Source organism: Rhipicephalus sanguineus, chromosome 10 (genome assembly GCF_013339695.2).
Source record: "Rhipicephalus sanguineus isolate Rsan-2018 chromosome 10, BIME_Rsan_1.4, whole genome shotgun sequence".
Lineage (NCBI taxonomy): Eukaryota > Metazoa > Arthropoda > Arachnida > Ixodida > Ixodidae > Rhipicephalus > Rhipicephalus sanguineus.
This window is the reverse complement of record NC_051185.1, coordinates 45,467,567-45,483,863: the sequence shown is the minus strand read 5'-3', so window position 1 is coordinate 45,483,863 and position 16,297 is coordinate 45,467,567. Positions and strand designations below refer to the sequence as shown.

At 46.2% G+C, this 16,297-nt stretch overlaps 1 protein-coding gene across 1 annotated transcript in view; it reads right to left on the bottom strand.

The window, feature by feature from the left end:
- Positions 1-3,389: 3,389 nt before the first annotated feature.
- Positions 3,390-16,297, bottom strand: part of LOC119371784 (uncharacterized) — a 44,097-nt gene continuing 31,189 nt past the window's right edge. Inside the window, exon 2 of the mRNA XM_049419715.1 lies at positions 3,390-3,922. Within this exon, the coding sequence (XP_049275672.1) occupies positions 3,619-3,922 (304 nt within the window). The 3' untranslated portion in view covers positions 3,390-3,618. The remainder of the gene's footprint in view (positions 3,923-16,297) is intronic.

Below are 16,297 nucleotides of genomic sequence, written 5' to 3'. Positions count from 1 at the left end.
TTTTCTTGAATTCGTGAACCAGCGAAAGCATCGAAAGAAGTGACTAGTCGTTTGCTCTTGAGAACATATCAGCGTGGTTTATCCAATAAGGCGAATTGGCCAAGAATGACCGGTGGTACGACAGCGCATGGAGAATTAGAACACATAGCACGGCAAACTCAGATATAATTATTTCGAAAAAGACAAATCTCTGAGTGAGAGAAGCTGCGCATGACTAGGTGATTTGTTTATTTGGTGTGGGCGAAAGAAAGTTTTCTAGCGCATTGTGTGCCACAGAAATTGAGCACATCGCGCTACTTAGCGCTTATTCACTAAAAATGATGGAACGAACGCACGAGCGAGAAACACCAATTAATTTTTCTGGACGGACGTTTAGGATTTTGTTGCAGGGTGTGCGATCGGCCGAGGTTTTGAATTCCTCTGTGTCCCCTCTGTGTCGTGCGGTAAACAGCTTCGCTGGTCATCTAGCTGCAAAAAGTGGCATGGTTGATTGGTTGTTCCTCATATGCTTGGCGCAAGAGTGGAACGGCTCATCCAATCTGTTTTATAGCAATAACCTATACACCAAAGACTTCGTGCCTCCAAATATTTCGAACGCATTTTCGTCAAATTGGTGAGCTATATCGAATGACCAAATCATTGTTTCCGAACCACTGGCAAGGAATCATCCCCATGGCATGGACAAGTTCGCATTTAACCGTGCTAATGTTGAATCGCTACAAACGAGCGAAGTCGCCGATGCGGTCGCCGACTGCCTGTGTTAGCGGTGCAAAGTCTTTAGCTAGACATGCAATTTTAACACACAATCTTCCGAAATGACTTGTTTACCTTGTAATAGAAGACATTGTGCGGAGTTTATATGATTTTTTTTAAAGCCACGAAAACTTCTCTTAAAGAACACTTATTTGTGCAGCACCTAAAACAAAACAATTTTTGCACAGCTGCACTTGCTATGGCTAATGATGAGCCCTCACCGAGGTTACCATATTTCGTTGGCCCAGCCATCATAGGCTTGTTATTCTATAGCAGGCGGGGCAGCACTTTCGACGCTCTGTAGCGCGAGCTCATGAACCATGCGTGTTTTGTTCGCGAACAACGTGAATATTAAATAAGCGGTGACCGTTACATATCAACAGCGCACAGGTAAAATCACGCGTAGTGATGACAGCCTTGTTTACACTCATCCCTCAGGCGATGCCTAAGTCGGCGCGTAGTATTTCGATAGCGCAGCCCTTCATTCCAGTAGCGGATCACGTTTACCACAACGCGAAGATGATTCAGTGCACCACAAGTGACAGCACTCGCAACCCTTAAACGAGAACACATCCACAACACACCGCAACACTGTCGAGGGCTAGCTTGCCGCGCATACGACGAGAACACCACGCCGAGCATTGACACAGCTTGGGCACGAGCACATTTTTTTGTTGTGGGTGCTTTCAGACTTTTGCGTATTCTTATGACATATGAACGATATTACGTTTCTCCTGCCGCAGTTGCCGTAGTCGTCACCGTCAGGACCATTTACACTAAAATAAACTGTTAACAATTGATTTCTTTAGCGGACTATTTGCTTACGCGCATGCTGACCATTCGTTCGAGGCCGCCACTGCACCGGAAAGTTCCATGGGAGTAAACGTCGCTCCCTATGGTGCGACAGTTGCTCCCTCATTTTGCCCACGGCACCCTCCTCTTGCAGTTAATCCCTCCACGCACTAACTATCTGTTGTGGAGGCTAAATGCAGCACTTACTCCCATTTCGCACCTTTGCGGCTTAGAGTGCACGGCTTCACGCATCGAAACACAGCGGACACACGTAGTTGGCTAAGGTTGGCAGATTAAAACTGAATACTACCGTCAAATCTAGCAAGCGTCTCCGGAGCTGGCAACGTTCGTATCGTTCCATCATGGCGGCACACTGGCGGTCATGGGTTTCAATGCATAGGCCCTATGGAGAGCTTTTTCTCTAAAGGTAGTGTATTAATTAAATGGTGACTAAGATGACTGCGCTTGCTTGCTTAGTCTTTATGCAAGATGTTTACCCACTACGAATACTTGGCTAAGAAGCCAGCAGTTAGAGGAAGGGTGGAGTGTTAGGACAAGTGCCGACGCAGAAGCTATTTCAAAAAAAAAAAATGTGAATTTTTCCTTTGCCTTGCCTATGTTTTAATGTTTTCATTTACATTATTCGCCGGCTTCTGGCCAATATCCCACAGTGGGTAGGAGATGGTTCTAAGTAGCCAGCCAGCCAGCCATCCAGCCAGCCAGCCAGCCAGCCAGCCAGCCAGCCAGCCAGCCAGCCAGCCAGCCAGCCAGCCAGCCAGCCAGCCAGCCAGCCAGCCAGCCAGCCAGCCAGCCAGTATGCCAACCAGGAAGCAAGCGAGCAAGCGGGAGTTTCGGTAAATGTAAAAAATTTCGCCAGAGACAACTTCGCGCCACATGCTTCGCATAACATCGATTCCCACGGTACGCGAGATCTGCCGAATATTTTTTTAGCGGTGCGCCGGCTATTATGAGTTTAGTCCTTCGGCCGGTTCCAGCTTGTTGCGCCTGCAATACTGACGGCTTTCTGGTTTAGAATCTTTTGAAAGGTGACCCACTTGTTACTATCTCCTTTATTGCTCCCCCGTACGCGATTACGCCTGCTTTCGTGCAAGCGCTGACTGACACAAACGATGCCGTTGTGGTTGCGTTTCCTGTTTTGGGGACTCACAAAAACCGCTTCCGTCTCGTTGGCGACAAAACGAAGGATTATTATCGGCTCCGGGCTTGTTTTAGTTTTCCGGACGCACTCACAACAACAACAGTTTTCTTCAGTGCGCTCACCCGCGCAGTTTGCTATCACTACGGAAGTGCGCGCCGGTTTCAATGCCGCAAGTGAGTCTAGCGGCGATTCCCCCGAATCGCCGCTCGACTGCCGAATTAGAATCTGATTCGGTAAATGTCAGTCCGTCATACCAGGAGTTACTTACGAGTTAAGACTGAGCGGATGAGTGAGTGACATCTCAAAAGCGTGCGCGGCGAGACGATGCTGACTGGTTGAAAAGTGGCTTTTCTCCCCCCGTGTTTCCAATTAACCCCACTTCGTGCACTTATTTTTGTACGTCTGTGAGCTACACAGACGCCTATTTCGACGTACAACTTTTTAACAGTCGTATAGGTTTTTTTAAATTTATCTCGCAGTTACGAATAAACCATGCATACGTGACAACACAAATCTCCTTTTTGTCACTTTACGGTCACCCAGAAAGAATTCAGACAATTTTTCTTCTTAAATAGATTCGCCTGAACAATTGAATTCAGCAATAAAATATTACATTTTTGGGACGCATTTCGCGAAAAAAAATCAAACCCCAAAGGTCTTAACAGTGCAACGGCGATGCGTGAGTTTAGACAAACGTATTCAATTCCCTTACAGAACGAAGAATTAGTGAACTGGTTTTTGTCAACATTTACACAAACCTTGACATCACTCCTGCGGAGATTAGTGTATTCAGCGAAAGAGGTGTCTTGGGAGTCCACGCAAATTGTGGCATCACTTTCTCAAGGTTGCCAGAACGCACTGCAGTTCTCATGGCATTGCCCACGCGTCGTTGTAAAGTGACAACTCCCTGCAGCTCAGAGCTTTTCCGTTTGTGCGATGCCCTCTTTGACGTCATCGATGAATAGGTATTGTCGCACGTGCCTCCAACAGTCTTCGTTCAAGGCATCTAGTTGCGTGCAGCCGTCGTCGGAAGCATGGCAGACAACTCTCTCCTTGACGACTCCTGCCAACTTCATGAATCCGTCCAAGGTTTCCAATCCTCGCAGACGGTCTCGTATCAAGTTTACGAGTTCTGCTTTGTCCATTTTGACCAGCTCGGCAACCTCGGTTAGCAGCGCCGGATGCCGCATGACACGCTGCAAGGCTCCGCTGACATACCTGCACCAAAAGAGTGTTGTTTTTTGGCAGGAGATATTTAGTAAAGCGCAGTCCTTAGATGCCTCATCAAACGCGAAAACTAACCGCCCGCGTCAACACCTGTGACGCAAAAAAAATCACGCAATGTTGTCACCTTCTGACGTCATCATGACGGCACAGGTCGCCAGCATTTGGGACGGCATCATGAAGCCACTTTGACTCACATAATGTGACGTCACACGATGACGTCATCACATGACTCCACCTAATCAAATATGAGCCTATCTCGGATGCAATGTAAAAGCGCTTAAGTTGCAGAGAGCTTCCACTGCCTCCGACGTCGCGGGTTTTTGGACTGGAGGTTCCTCCGTTCCCAGCTGTCCCTGATCGCAGAGGTTGTGCAAACGTGGTCTTTCAGCGCCCCCGATCCCGGAGGCAGTGCAAAAACCACGTGTGGCGCAGAAAACTTTCCATGGGGGGATTAATACAATAGACTGAGAATAAAATGAAGGAAGTGAGTTTCGGCTTCGAGTCGTCTTAAAAAATTTATGAGGGACCTTGTGAGTTTCTTCTCTCACGGGAGATGGATACGACAACAGCGAGCCCATTGGGCTACATACTGCCGAATTTAAACACTTCTTGCTTACGCTAGCTTATGTAAGTGCTAGACGAATGGGGCTGAAACGTGTGATGACGACGTTAAACTGAAGTAAGGGCCCCGTAGCATGCGATGTAAAGAAGAAATAAATGGTGGCTTTCACAGTGCATCGACGACAGCAGTTTCAATAAGATGCCATACTATAGTTGGCTTGCATTCTTGTTCGATATCTAAGAGGAAATAGTGAACTGAGCGGGCCTTGTGATGTCTACGAACCAGAGACAGAATTAGCAAAACTTCCAGTTGGTAAGTGGTCATCGCCATTGCTCAACAAGCTTCGTTAATAGGATTTCCAGTATCACATAAGGCTCACGTTTTCTTATGACCTATTCTGACGTAAGTAGTTCTGTGAATACGGATCCGTAGACGCGCTTCCCTCCTCGAATAACTGAACGATTTCCCCGAGAGACTCTCTTGAGTGCAGTACAGTAATAATGGCTATAATATCATTGCAACTTTCGTGAGCATTGGTCAGGTGCTGGCTAACGAAAAACTGTAGTGAATGGAGATCGCTACGACGAGGGTGGATGTTTCCTTGTAGTGAAGCTACCGAAGTTCGTTATAGTAATATCTGAGAGACTGAGTCATTTGACTGCCCAACACGGATACAAGATACAATGATACCGTGTGTTTTCGTTCGTGTCACTATATATGACTGTGTTCTTGCTCCAACAAGACAAAGCAAAATGACAGTTTCGATTCACACAGTGCGATAACTGCTGCTGTACCTAACGTGCTTAACGCTTTCCAAACGGCATGTTCTATGATGCCAAACTTCACCTGAGTTGCTCACTTCTGTACATGAAGGTTCGCAGTGATTATCTCACTAAATTGTACGCATAAGTACACACATGGGGCGCACAGAGAGAGCAGAAATGTGCCACAACATGAAACGCTAGTACAGTTACCGATCTCCGTAGAAATCGGTGTTCTCTACGTGTTATAAAAAATATAGCGATGCGTCTTCAGGGAATGGATGAACGTGAGACTGCATGTGGAATCACAGGTCGGCAAAAAGTGTGGAGCTCACTCAGACTCACTCATTAAATATGTTTTGCCCTTACAGCTGACTCGGACGCAGACTCACGAAAATTTCCCTCAACCGGACTCACTCGGACTCAGACTCACTGCAATGTTTCTCAGCCGGACTCACTCGGACTCGAAACTCACCCAATTATTACTCACTCGGACTCACTCTGATTCACACTCACGACTCTATCTGAGTCTGAGTAAGTCGACTCATGAGTGTGTTAGCGTATAACTGGCTTTATCGAACATAGTGTCAATGCTCTTTCAGACCAATATCTCGCAGAAGTGGTGCTCTACTTGGCACCTTTTGATCTCGCACCTTCAAATGTGAGTTATCAGTGGTTGTAATCCAGGAAGGACATTTTTATTGAAAGAGTTGATTCACACGAGATGAAGGAGATGACCCACTCCGCTATTTTTATCGAGGACTTCACCTGTGAAAGAATTTGCGAGGGCAAGTCACGGCACCTCCCCCCCCCCCCTATGTAACTCACGCCTCTGATCAATGAATATTGAGCTGGCGTATAAACTCTAGGGCTCTGAAGTATGTGTGAGTGGACGGGAAATAAACGTGAGCCGACATAAGGCTGATAGTAATGCTGAAGTGGTGTAGATAGAATGATAGATTGAAAAATAGGTGTGGAGCTCACTCAGACTGACTCAAGAAGTATATTTTGCGCTTAGGGCCCACTCGGATACAAACTCACTAAAATGTTTCTTAACCGGACTCACTCAAACTCAAAATGACCAAAATATTATTCACCCGGACTCACTCAGACTCACACTCACGGTTCGATCCGAGTCTGAGTGAGTTGACTCATGAGTGAGTTTGCCGACCTATGTGTGGAATGAAATGAAATTCAAAACGTCCCGAATTTCGATTTGCGTTTCTAGAAGTGTTTTAGATGTTCAATCCAGTAATTGTAAACCGAAAGAAGCTTGCGTTCCTTGTGAAGGTGGGTGTTTCGAAGGAAGCAGTTGAGCTGGAAGCTGGACGTATGTGCTATATAACGAACATTTTTAAATGCGAAGCATTTCGTAGCGAACCTTTAGCACTCTGAGCGTTTCTATCTATCTATCTATCTATCTATCTATCTATCTATCTATCTATCTATCTATCTATCTATCTATCTATCTATCTATCTATCTATCTATCTATCTATCTATCTATCTATCTATCTATCTATCTATCTATCTATCTATCTATCTATCTATCTATCTATCTATCTATCTATCTATCTATCTATCTATCTATCTATCTATCTATCTATCTATCTATCTATCTATCTATCTATCTATCTATCTATCTATCTATCTATCTATCTATCTATCTATCTATCTATCTATCTATCTAGCCGCCTACGTCTGGGTGCTCTCATGATCGCCTCCTTAACTTGGTGTAGACCAATATTGGCATGGGAGGGTAAGAGGATGTGACGAATGTGACTGTCGGGTCATGACATGAATAACGTGAAAGTCCTGTCGTGTACGTCGTCAAACCCTTTCCTCCAGACACGCGTGGCACATACCCGTTTACCACGGGCCGCGCTGTACGGGCATGCGCCACAGGTGATTGACAGTTTACATCTACCAAGGAACGGCGAGAACAAACATTGGAAACTTAAATGCGAGAGCGTTAAGGAAAACCGACATAGGCAGCGTTGACCCGACGAATGGAAAGAATGAAAATTAGGATCTCAGCAGGAATCGAACCCAAGCATTCCGCGTGCCAATCAGGTATTCTACTACAGCGCCACGTTAGATCTATAAACTGGTTCGGAAAAACAGCTTGCGCAGGCGTAATGCCAGTGCAACGTCAATTGTGGTCGTGGTGGTGGCTATTTAATTTTACAAGAAAGGAATAAACGCTACATATGTACTCCTACGATACAGGAGTCATATCAGATTAACGTCTGTGGTTCCAGTGTTGGCTCCGCTTTTATAGCAGTCTAATAAACATAACATTTGTATTCATATGATTCAGCGAGCTATTTTGAAGCATCACTCGATCCCGGACGAATATAATAACGAAAGTTACGTATGATATTCATGTCATCGCATCATAAAGTGCACTTAGTCCGTCAGAACAACGCAGTGTCCTCTTCATTTCTTACGAGGCTGGGTGATGGCCTCATGCTGACCGAGGATGATGACAGATTGATTGACAGCCACTTTGTAGGCAAGGCTAGGTATGCCACATACGCTCAAGTAGTCTACGAATACGACAAGCGCTATCCACTGATGTTGGTCTACCTAGCTCTATTCAGGCCAATCAGCCTCGACGGCCTATACCTCACCAACGCGAAGAGTGACTTCAGGTTCCGACATGTCGCCAGCTCTATCGACAGACAATTTGTCGACGAAATGACTGAGGCATCCACGATTTCCAACAACTGTACTATACCTCATACTTCACTACACATGGACCTCTCGTCACCGCAATCAGGACCAGATCCGATAACAAGTCAGTCATGACCAGCTGCTGGTGCTCACTGATCACGATGATGATAACCTCGTTCAAGAAAAGTCAAGAACCTCTTCCACACATGCACGCGGGTTCGTAAAACGTGCGTGCGTTCTCCGTCATAAGGGACAAGTATAAGCACTTCAGCTTGCCGATTCTGGTGTCGGTAATACCCACGTTGCCGTTGGCAGTGTTACCCAACTGTAAACAACTGGTTATATAACACATATGCGGCTCTTCAACGTATATGTGTGCGTATAAAATGCATACAAATCTTTAGCGTCTTTTGTAACGTTTCGCTCAGTAAAAAAATTACGCCACAGTCACCTTCCCGCCGCATGCTTCGCATAACATCGACTCCCATGGTACATGGGATCTGCCGAATTTAAAAAAAAAAACATTGAGTTGAAGAAAAACTGGAGCATCTTATTTCACGTACATGATACCATAGAACGAGTGAATTCAACTGCAAGGTGATGAACTTGCCGAGATTAAACTTGTAGCATTTCAAGGAAGATAATATGTGACTAAATGAACCACAAATCTTGAGAGAATAACTGGCAAATGACAAATTCCGAAATAAGAGGTTGAATTTTTATAGTTGGCCAAAGCTGGACACATTTCTGGCACCCTATGGCGGTGTGGTATGTATGACAGTCTTGGGCAAATTCACATAGTCATAACCATTTTTCAAAGAGCCTAATGTATGCCCCTTACAACGGTATACAATTTTCAGATCATCTTCCCAAGCTAGTTTAGAGTACGAATGTTCTACGTACCTAGATAAAGCTGTTATGGCACGACATAGCCAATCCTGTGGCACACGGCAATAAATACTCAATGCGTAGTAGAATGAACTACGATCGCTTTAATGGCGACATAGAATCTAAAGAAGAAGAAAAACACGTGCGTCGTGGGTGCTTTCTTCTCTTCGTCTTCATCTTCTTTTCTAGGTCCCAACATCTTCCGGGGCCTCAGTTGTGGTAGCGCCGATCTCCAGGTAGTATATCTTCTGCGCGGGTCTTTTCAAAACTTTTCCGCTACCCAGGCGTAACAGGCAAGCGCGAACAATTCCGTCATTGCCGAGGTAAACTTCTTCAACTTTTGCCAGAGGCCACATAAACTTCGCTTTGTTGGGTGTGTCCACAATAACGATGTCTCCAACCGCTAGGTTGCGGGAAGAAGATCCAGGAGAACGATGTGCGGATGGTAGAGTGAGAATATACTCGTGCTTCCAACGTCTCCAAAAATGATCCAACAAACTTTGGCGGTGTTGTAAACGCCGTGAATACTCCTTCGCACCGCTGTGGTTCACTGAATCTTCTGTTGAATCACCATCCGGCAAAGTGGTAAATTGTTGGCCTATAAGAAAATGTGCTGGCGTAATCGCGGATGGCTCACCAGCTTCGAGGCAGGCGTAAGTAAGCGGTCGGGAATTAACCACAGCTTCGACCTCGGTAAGTAGCGTACCGAGTTCTTCAGCAAAAAGGCTGTTTCGTCCGAGGACTTTTCGTAGAGACGTCTTCACTGATCTAATTAGTCTTTCCCACCAACCGCCCCACCACGGCGCCGCATCTACGATGAATTTCCATTTAATCCGCTGTGTCGTGATGAACGACTGGAAGTCGGTCTCTTTGATTCGGTCCATTACCTCCCTGAGTTCTTTGGACGCTTTTTTGAATGATCGAGCGTTGTCTGAGTAAATGACGCTGGGCAATCCTCTCCTAGCAATAAATCTTCGGAATGCTAGCAGGAAGCCTTTCGCAGTCATGTCGTTCACCAACTCCAAGTGTATCGCCCGCGTTGATGCACAAGTAAAAATTACAATGTACATTTTTTGGTCGCATTGTCCAGCTTTTTTGGCAAAGACTGGTCCTGCGAAATCCACTCCTGTAGTGTCGAATGCCTTGGATCTTTCAATCCTGCAGGTCGGAAGTGGAGCTTGTGGCGGCGAGCTTGCCTTTGCTCTATAGCGAGCACATAACGCACAACGGTTAATCACCGCCTTCACTGTTCGGCGAGCTCTTATAACCCAGAAGCGCTCTCTCAGGTGGTTTAGCGTGGCGGTTATGCCTCCATGCATTGTGCGAACATGGGAATCTCGAACTTCAAGAAACGTGAAGTAATGACCGCCAGGTAGCACCAGTGGGTGTTTTGTACCAAGGCTTTCATTTAGGTTTTGTAGCCTCCCACCAATTCGAAGCAGGTTTTCTTCATCTAGAAACGGTCGCAAGTCATTCACCTTTGACTTTTTAGGTAGAACCTGCTTCTTAAGAAGCGCAAACATTTCATCACCAAAGGCTTCACTTTGAACTTGGTGTATCCAGTAACGCTCAGCTGCCAATATTTCCTCTGTCTTCAGAGATCCATACCTCGGGCAACTTTTATTAGCGTTGTGTATGAAGCGCCGTACCCACGCCGTGACTCTCAGCAGTTTGATAAGAGAACTGTGTCTTGTTACGTCAAAGATTGGCGCTCTCCGCTCATGCGATTTGTCACCTATTTGAAGGGCTATATGTGTCGAGTTGATTGCTTCCTGATCCTCTTCAGCAGCTAAAAGCTTCCTGAGTGGCCATTCAGAAGGGCTCAGCCGCAGCCAACTCGGTCCTTGCCACCAAACGTTCTTTTGTATCAAGGCGTCTAGCGATTCACCCCTTGTTAGCAAATCCGCAGGATTTTCGTCACCTGGGCAATGCCGCCAGCTGCAATCCCGTATTTGAGTCATTGCTTTGATTTCAGCGATGCGGTTTTTAACGAAGACTTCTTGCTTGCATGAATCTGCTTGAATCCAATTCAGGACAATTGTAGAGTCTGTCCACATAAAAGAAAGTGGTCTGTCAAAAAGAGGAGTATATGCTTCTTCTATATATTTTAGCAATCTGCTGCCTATTAGCGCTCCCATTAGCTCGAGGCGTGGTAAAGAGAGAGGCTTCAATGGGGCGATTCTAGATTTCGCAGCAATGAGACTTGTGCTGATGTCGCCGTTAGCTAGCTCAGCGCGAACATACGCGCACGCTCCATAAGCTTTCGTGCTTGAGTCCACAAAGACGTGTATTTGAATGCCACGAATATCAGCTGCCTCTGACGTCAAACGTCGGGGAACATTGACCTTAGGAAGGTGAACCAAATCACTTCTCCAGCTCATCCACTGTCGTGCTATATCATCTGGCAGCTCTTCATCCCAGTCGACTTTACGGACCCACAGCTGCTGAAATAACATCTTTCCTCGTACCACGAAAGGAGCAACTAGTCCCAACAAAAGCAATTTCCTAGATGACATAGTACACAGCCTACATTGGCATGGAAGTTTGACTGCATTATATTTTCGTTCACAGTACGAAAATTCTGCCATAATGATGATAACGTTCGGTCCGGAGAATTAAGCTTGTCAACCACAAGCTTACACAATCAGTGAGCATGCTTAGTTCAGACCATGTCACCCGATTCATGAAGCCTGTTTGGGACCGGATCGCCAAAGAGTACCATGACATTCAAATTACACCATTACGCAGGATGTACCCATAAAACTCGTGAGCGTGCGCCTACCTGTCAAGAGGTGAAGCCTTTAGTAGAAGAGCAGCTCGGGCCACTACGCTGGAGTTCCTCCGCGTCGTCTCTTGCACCGTGTGCCAGTGTCCGGCGACATCAGCGTCTAGGTGACCGCTGCACATTACGGTCAGGAGAGTGTGGTTTTGCTCAACGTCCTTCGCAAAGCGATGGACAAATGCGCTGACGTCTGCAGTGGGCTCGTGTTGAACATAAACCCATCTGATGCTCGTGCTTCGCCTAATAGAGTCGGCCAGTTCATCCGTTTCTTGAACGCTAATTCTGTGCAAAGTAACGCTTAGGTCCCTCAAGCTATTGCTTCGAGGCAGCGCTTTGAGCACCAACGACCACCACCGGGTATCGCCGTCTGCTTCCACCTGGGCACCCAATCCGGCGTGGAGATGGAGCTTTCGCAGCACCGTAGTCGATTCCAGAAAATCGGCAAAAGACGATGACACTGCCGCGTTGTCCCTATGGATACTAATGGTAACACAGGTGAAATGCTGGCAGCTTGGCAGGACGCGCAAAGCGGCCACTGTGTTGTCATTTGGCTGAAAAAAATGCACTTCCGAAAACGCTTTGCACTGAAGAAATCCAATTTCGTGTTCGAAGATGTAATAGCCGATGGAGACCTTCTCTTCCAAGCCACCGCTTTTGAGTTCCGGACATACGAACGACAAGAGTTGATGCCTGTACACAGAACCTTTGATGTGAAGCTTCAGGTTTTCCTTCGTCTGTAAAGCCTTGAAGAGAAGAGCCCATTGCGGCGGATGAAAAATCCGGAATGGAATTCTCAGCTCTTCTAGTGTTTCGTTTTCAATCAAAGGATGGATCATGCAGTCGTAAACGGAGCGCATCCCGGGCTCAATATAGTCTTGGGTGGAAATAGTTAAGCTGCGTAGGACATTGTTGCTGCTGATGACTCGAGCTATAATGGCCGTGGTTTCTTCGTTCCCTGTGAAATTGACCAAAATGAGCTTCTCGATGCTTCTGTTTTTGGAAACGCCTTCGAGAACTGCCGCTCGCACTAACTCATTCGACATAGTCACGAGAAGCACTTTGAGGAACGTTGTGGTGGCGAGGTATTCGATGAGGGCGTAGGGATACGTTTCTCGTTCGAGTAAATTCATATCCAAATTTAGTTGTTTAATTCTACATTTGTACGAGAGTGCGGTGAATAATGTGTCAGCTCCTCGCGCCCGCAGTGGAAAACTCACTAATCCTAGCGTCTCCAGGCCCAACGAAGTTTGTAGAAGCTCGGAAAACGCGGCCACAGAGGCGTCGGGAATGGGGACCAAGGACGTCATGCTGAAGTTGCACTGTAGCTCCACGACATTAGTCAGGAAAGGTATCACTCTGGAAGCAGCATCCAAGGCCCATGCGTCACATAAGTTCAAACACAAGGACTTGATTCCTGAATTGCGACGAAGGGCCTCCAGAATGATCCGGCCGGTGTTGTTGTCCAGCAATGGCTTAATTTGTGCCGATGAAATGCATTGATGGGTTTTGAGCAACCATCGCAGCAGCTCGGGGTACTGCGGCAGCTGCAGTGCATCAAAGTTTTGAATCGTTGGGCGCCAGAAAGTATTGTGTTCTAGGTGCAGCTGCCCAGATGCGCCTGGGCGTTCACGCAGTTCACTCATGGAACCAAGGAGTAGCTTGTTCATGATCGATAGCTTGTCTACGATTTGACACGTCTTGTTTTCTGCAGCTGTGCATTCCACACAGTGGACCGCGATATCTTCATTCAAGGTGTCCGTGGCGTTGCTCGGTCAATCTGCTGGATGTTGCGGCGTGTCACTCCTGCAAGAAACCGGTATTCGCAATGCTACTAATCCCCATTTACAGAGTTTCTCGATGTCAGTTCCGTTCGCGTAAGCAATAAATGAACACTGACTGATATTTTCCACATAGCATAGATTGCGTTAAGTGAAATTGGAAGACATCAAATCCACAATCCCTAAAAATCGTGTTGTAGGGTGATATATGTTTGACTATACATGTTTCAAGAAATGTGTCCGAATATCATAAAAAATAAAGGATATGTAATAATTGCTCGCTGTCCTTATAATAACTTTTTATGTGGTGGGAGATATCTTAACGTAACCAGACACAGCAATTACGGCAGTAAATAAATAAAATTAGTTAGCTTTTTAGTTAGCGGAGAGAGGTGGTCGGGTCAAATGGAAGAATTGCTGTCCTTCCTGCGAAGATGCCATTGGCGCTTTGAGATTCAGAAAAATCGGCTTCTGGTAATTACTGTGCAGCAGTGAAATTAAACTCAATTTTCAGGCGAAACTGAAACCAAGCTTTCGACGAGCGCAGCTGGCAAACGACGAAAATGACGTCACTGTTCACGACGGCGATTGCAGTAGCGTTATTTCTGCATTTGTTAACGTAAGTGTGTCATCGAGTTTTAATCGCAAACGAAACCCGTGAAACCAGGAAGCGAGGCCGATTGATGATTTTCACAATGACGCTCGCTCATTATGGACGTCTGAGAAAAGTATTGCAGTGGCGCTCTTCGGTTTCGCCTTCGCCGGATAAATCAGTCAGGCTTCATTATTCGCTAATAACTGCCAGCGGCTGCTTCTGCGAAATCAGAAAGCGGCAACAGGCTGTACACGAGAAAGGCTCCAATTTTTCCATTTCACCCTAACGCCTGTCTCCACTAATAAAAACTTAATTAACTCGATACCTTTATTTCATGTCGTAATTAGTGGCTCTACTCACGTTAACATGCCTGCCCCAAGAGAAAAAAAGTTGTTATGAAGGCAGCGCGAAAATACCTGTATTTGCTTATTACAGCGAATTCTATCACACTACATTACATATGCTAATGTGGTTCCTTCCCGACATGAAGCCTGTATAGGGTCTTCTTGCAACGCAGTTTCAAGCACCGACATGGCTCTGAGGTATATATTTGTTTATCACTGCTGTATGTCTGCACGTAAGCTGTTATGAGATCATTTCACCGGCCGTTTTTGGCGCCGTACTTGTCCGCCGCCGCCGCCGCCGCCGGTGTCCGTAACCAGTATCACTCGAAATAAGAAAAAAAACGAAATAAGAAAAAAATTCCAGGATGGAACGAGGTTCGAACCTGGGCCCTCTGCGTGGGAGCCCAGTATTCAACCTCTGAGCCATGCCGGTGCTTAATACTGCTTTGCAAAAAGGTCCTATACGGGCTTCATGTCGGGAAGGAACCACATTAGCATATGCAATATAGCGTGGTAGAAAAGTAAAATAAGCACCAAGCGTCGCACAACGCGAATTCTGTAACCAGGCGTCACACAATGCGAATTGCGCGACGAGTAGATTGTTGAATGCTTCCAACCCATTACTAAGGGCTCTGCCATAAATCTTCATCGTCATCAGGCACAGCATCAACAAAGTGCGCATAATGCCTTAGATGCGTTTAGCTGGTACCACGGCTCTCCTTAGAATGACGAAAAATGGCAGAGTGCCTGCTGCCCTACTTCTCAAAAATTAAAATAATTTATAGCGTAGTGGGTTCCTCGCAAGTGCACTTGTATTGGTTGCGAAGGAAGCCCATAAACGCATGATCCATCTCCTCGGGGTCTCAGTAAAATTACAATGATTTATAGCGTAGTGAGTTCCTCGCAAGTGCACTTGTATTGGTTGCCAAGGAAGCCCATAAGCGCACGATCCATTTCCTCGCGTTGATTGGTTGGTTGAAAAACTTTATTTGGGTCCTGCAAGGCGCGCGTCAGCGCCCAGCGGGTCTCAGTGAAATTACAATGATTTATAGCGTAGTGGGTTCCTCGCAAGTGCACTTGTATTGGTAGCCAAGGAAGCCCATAAGCGCATGATACATTTCCTCGGGGTCTCAGTAAAGTTCTTCGCCCCCCCCCCGTCTCTCCCACGTCACCGTATGTTATACAGCATGACGGGAGAGGGAAATAGCGACCGGGCGTCACCCAATGCAAATTACATTACTGGTGGGCCGTTTAAAGCTTCCAACCCATTACAAAGGGCTGAGCCATAATTCTTCATCGTCATCAGTCGTCGTGTCAACAAAGTGCACATAATGCCTTACAGACGTGTAGCTGGTGCCTCGCTTCTCCGCAAATGACGAATAATTGCTTAGTAGGTACTTCCCAACTGCCCAACTACAGAAAAATTGTGATTTATGGCGTAGTGGGTACCTTTCTAGTGTTCTTGTATTGTAGCCCCAAGAGAGCTTACAACGGGCTCTAGAAACGCCGCTCTTCAGCTTTCGCTGTGACTGTGCTGCGGTTTCAGCGCAGGCCTGGCGTTTTTTTTGCGGATTTTCGCACGCATTTCTTGAAACACCCTGAATAAGAAGTCCCCGCGAAACGCAGGCCGGCTTTTCTAAACTCTGTCTTTATGCTCCCATTGCCAATAAGTCGTTTCTTTCTCAAATAATACATCCGGCCTCGAGATTACCTGCAGATTATGATTACGAGAAATTCTAGGCAAATAACAGCATGTCGATATACGAGAAATTTCAACTTTAGCAATCAGGCGGTGGATGCATCATTACTGCAAGACAGGTCTACTTGGTGTATTTCTGCAATTACTACGTCTGGCACCTTTGAAGATAGACAAGGCGAATATTGTCAGAAAACGTGCAGGGGACTTGTGTTTCTATTTTAAGCAGCATCGCTATACACAGCATTTCAGCTACACAACGTCAGGAATGCTTACAGAGAATAAC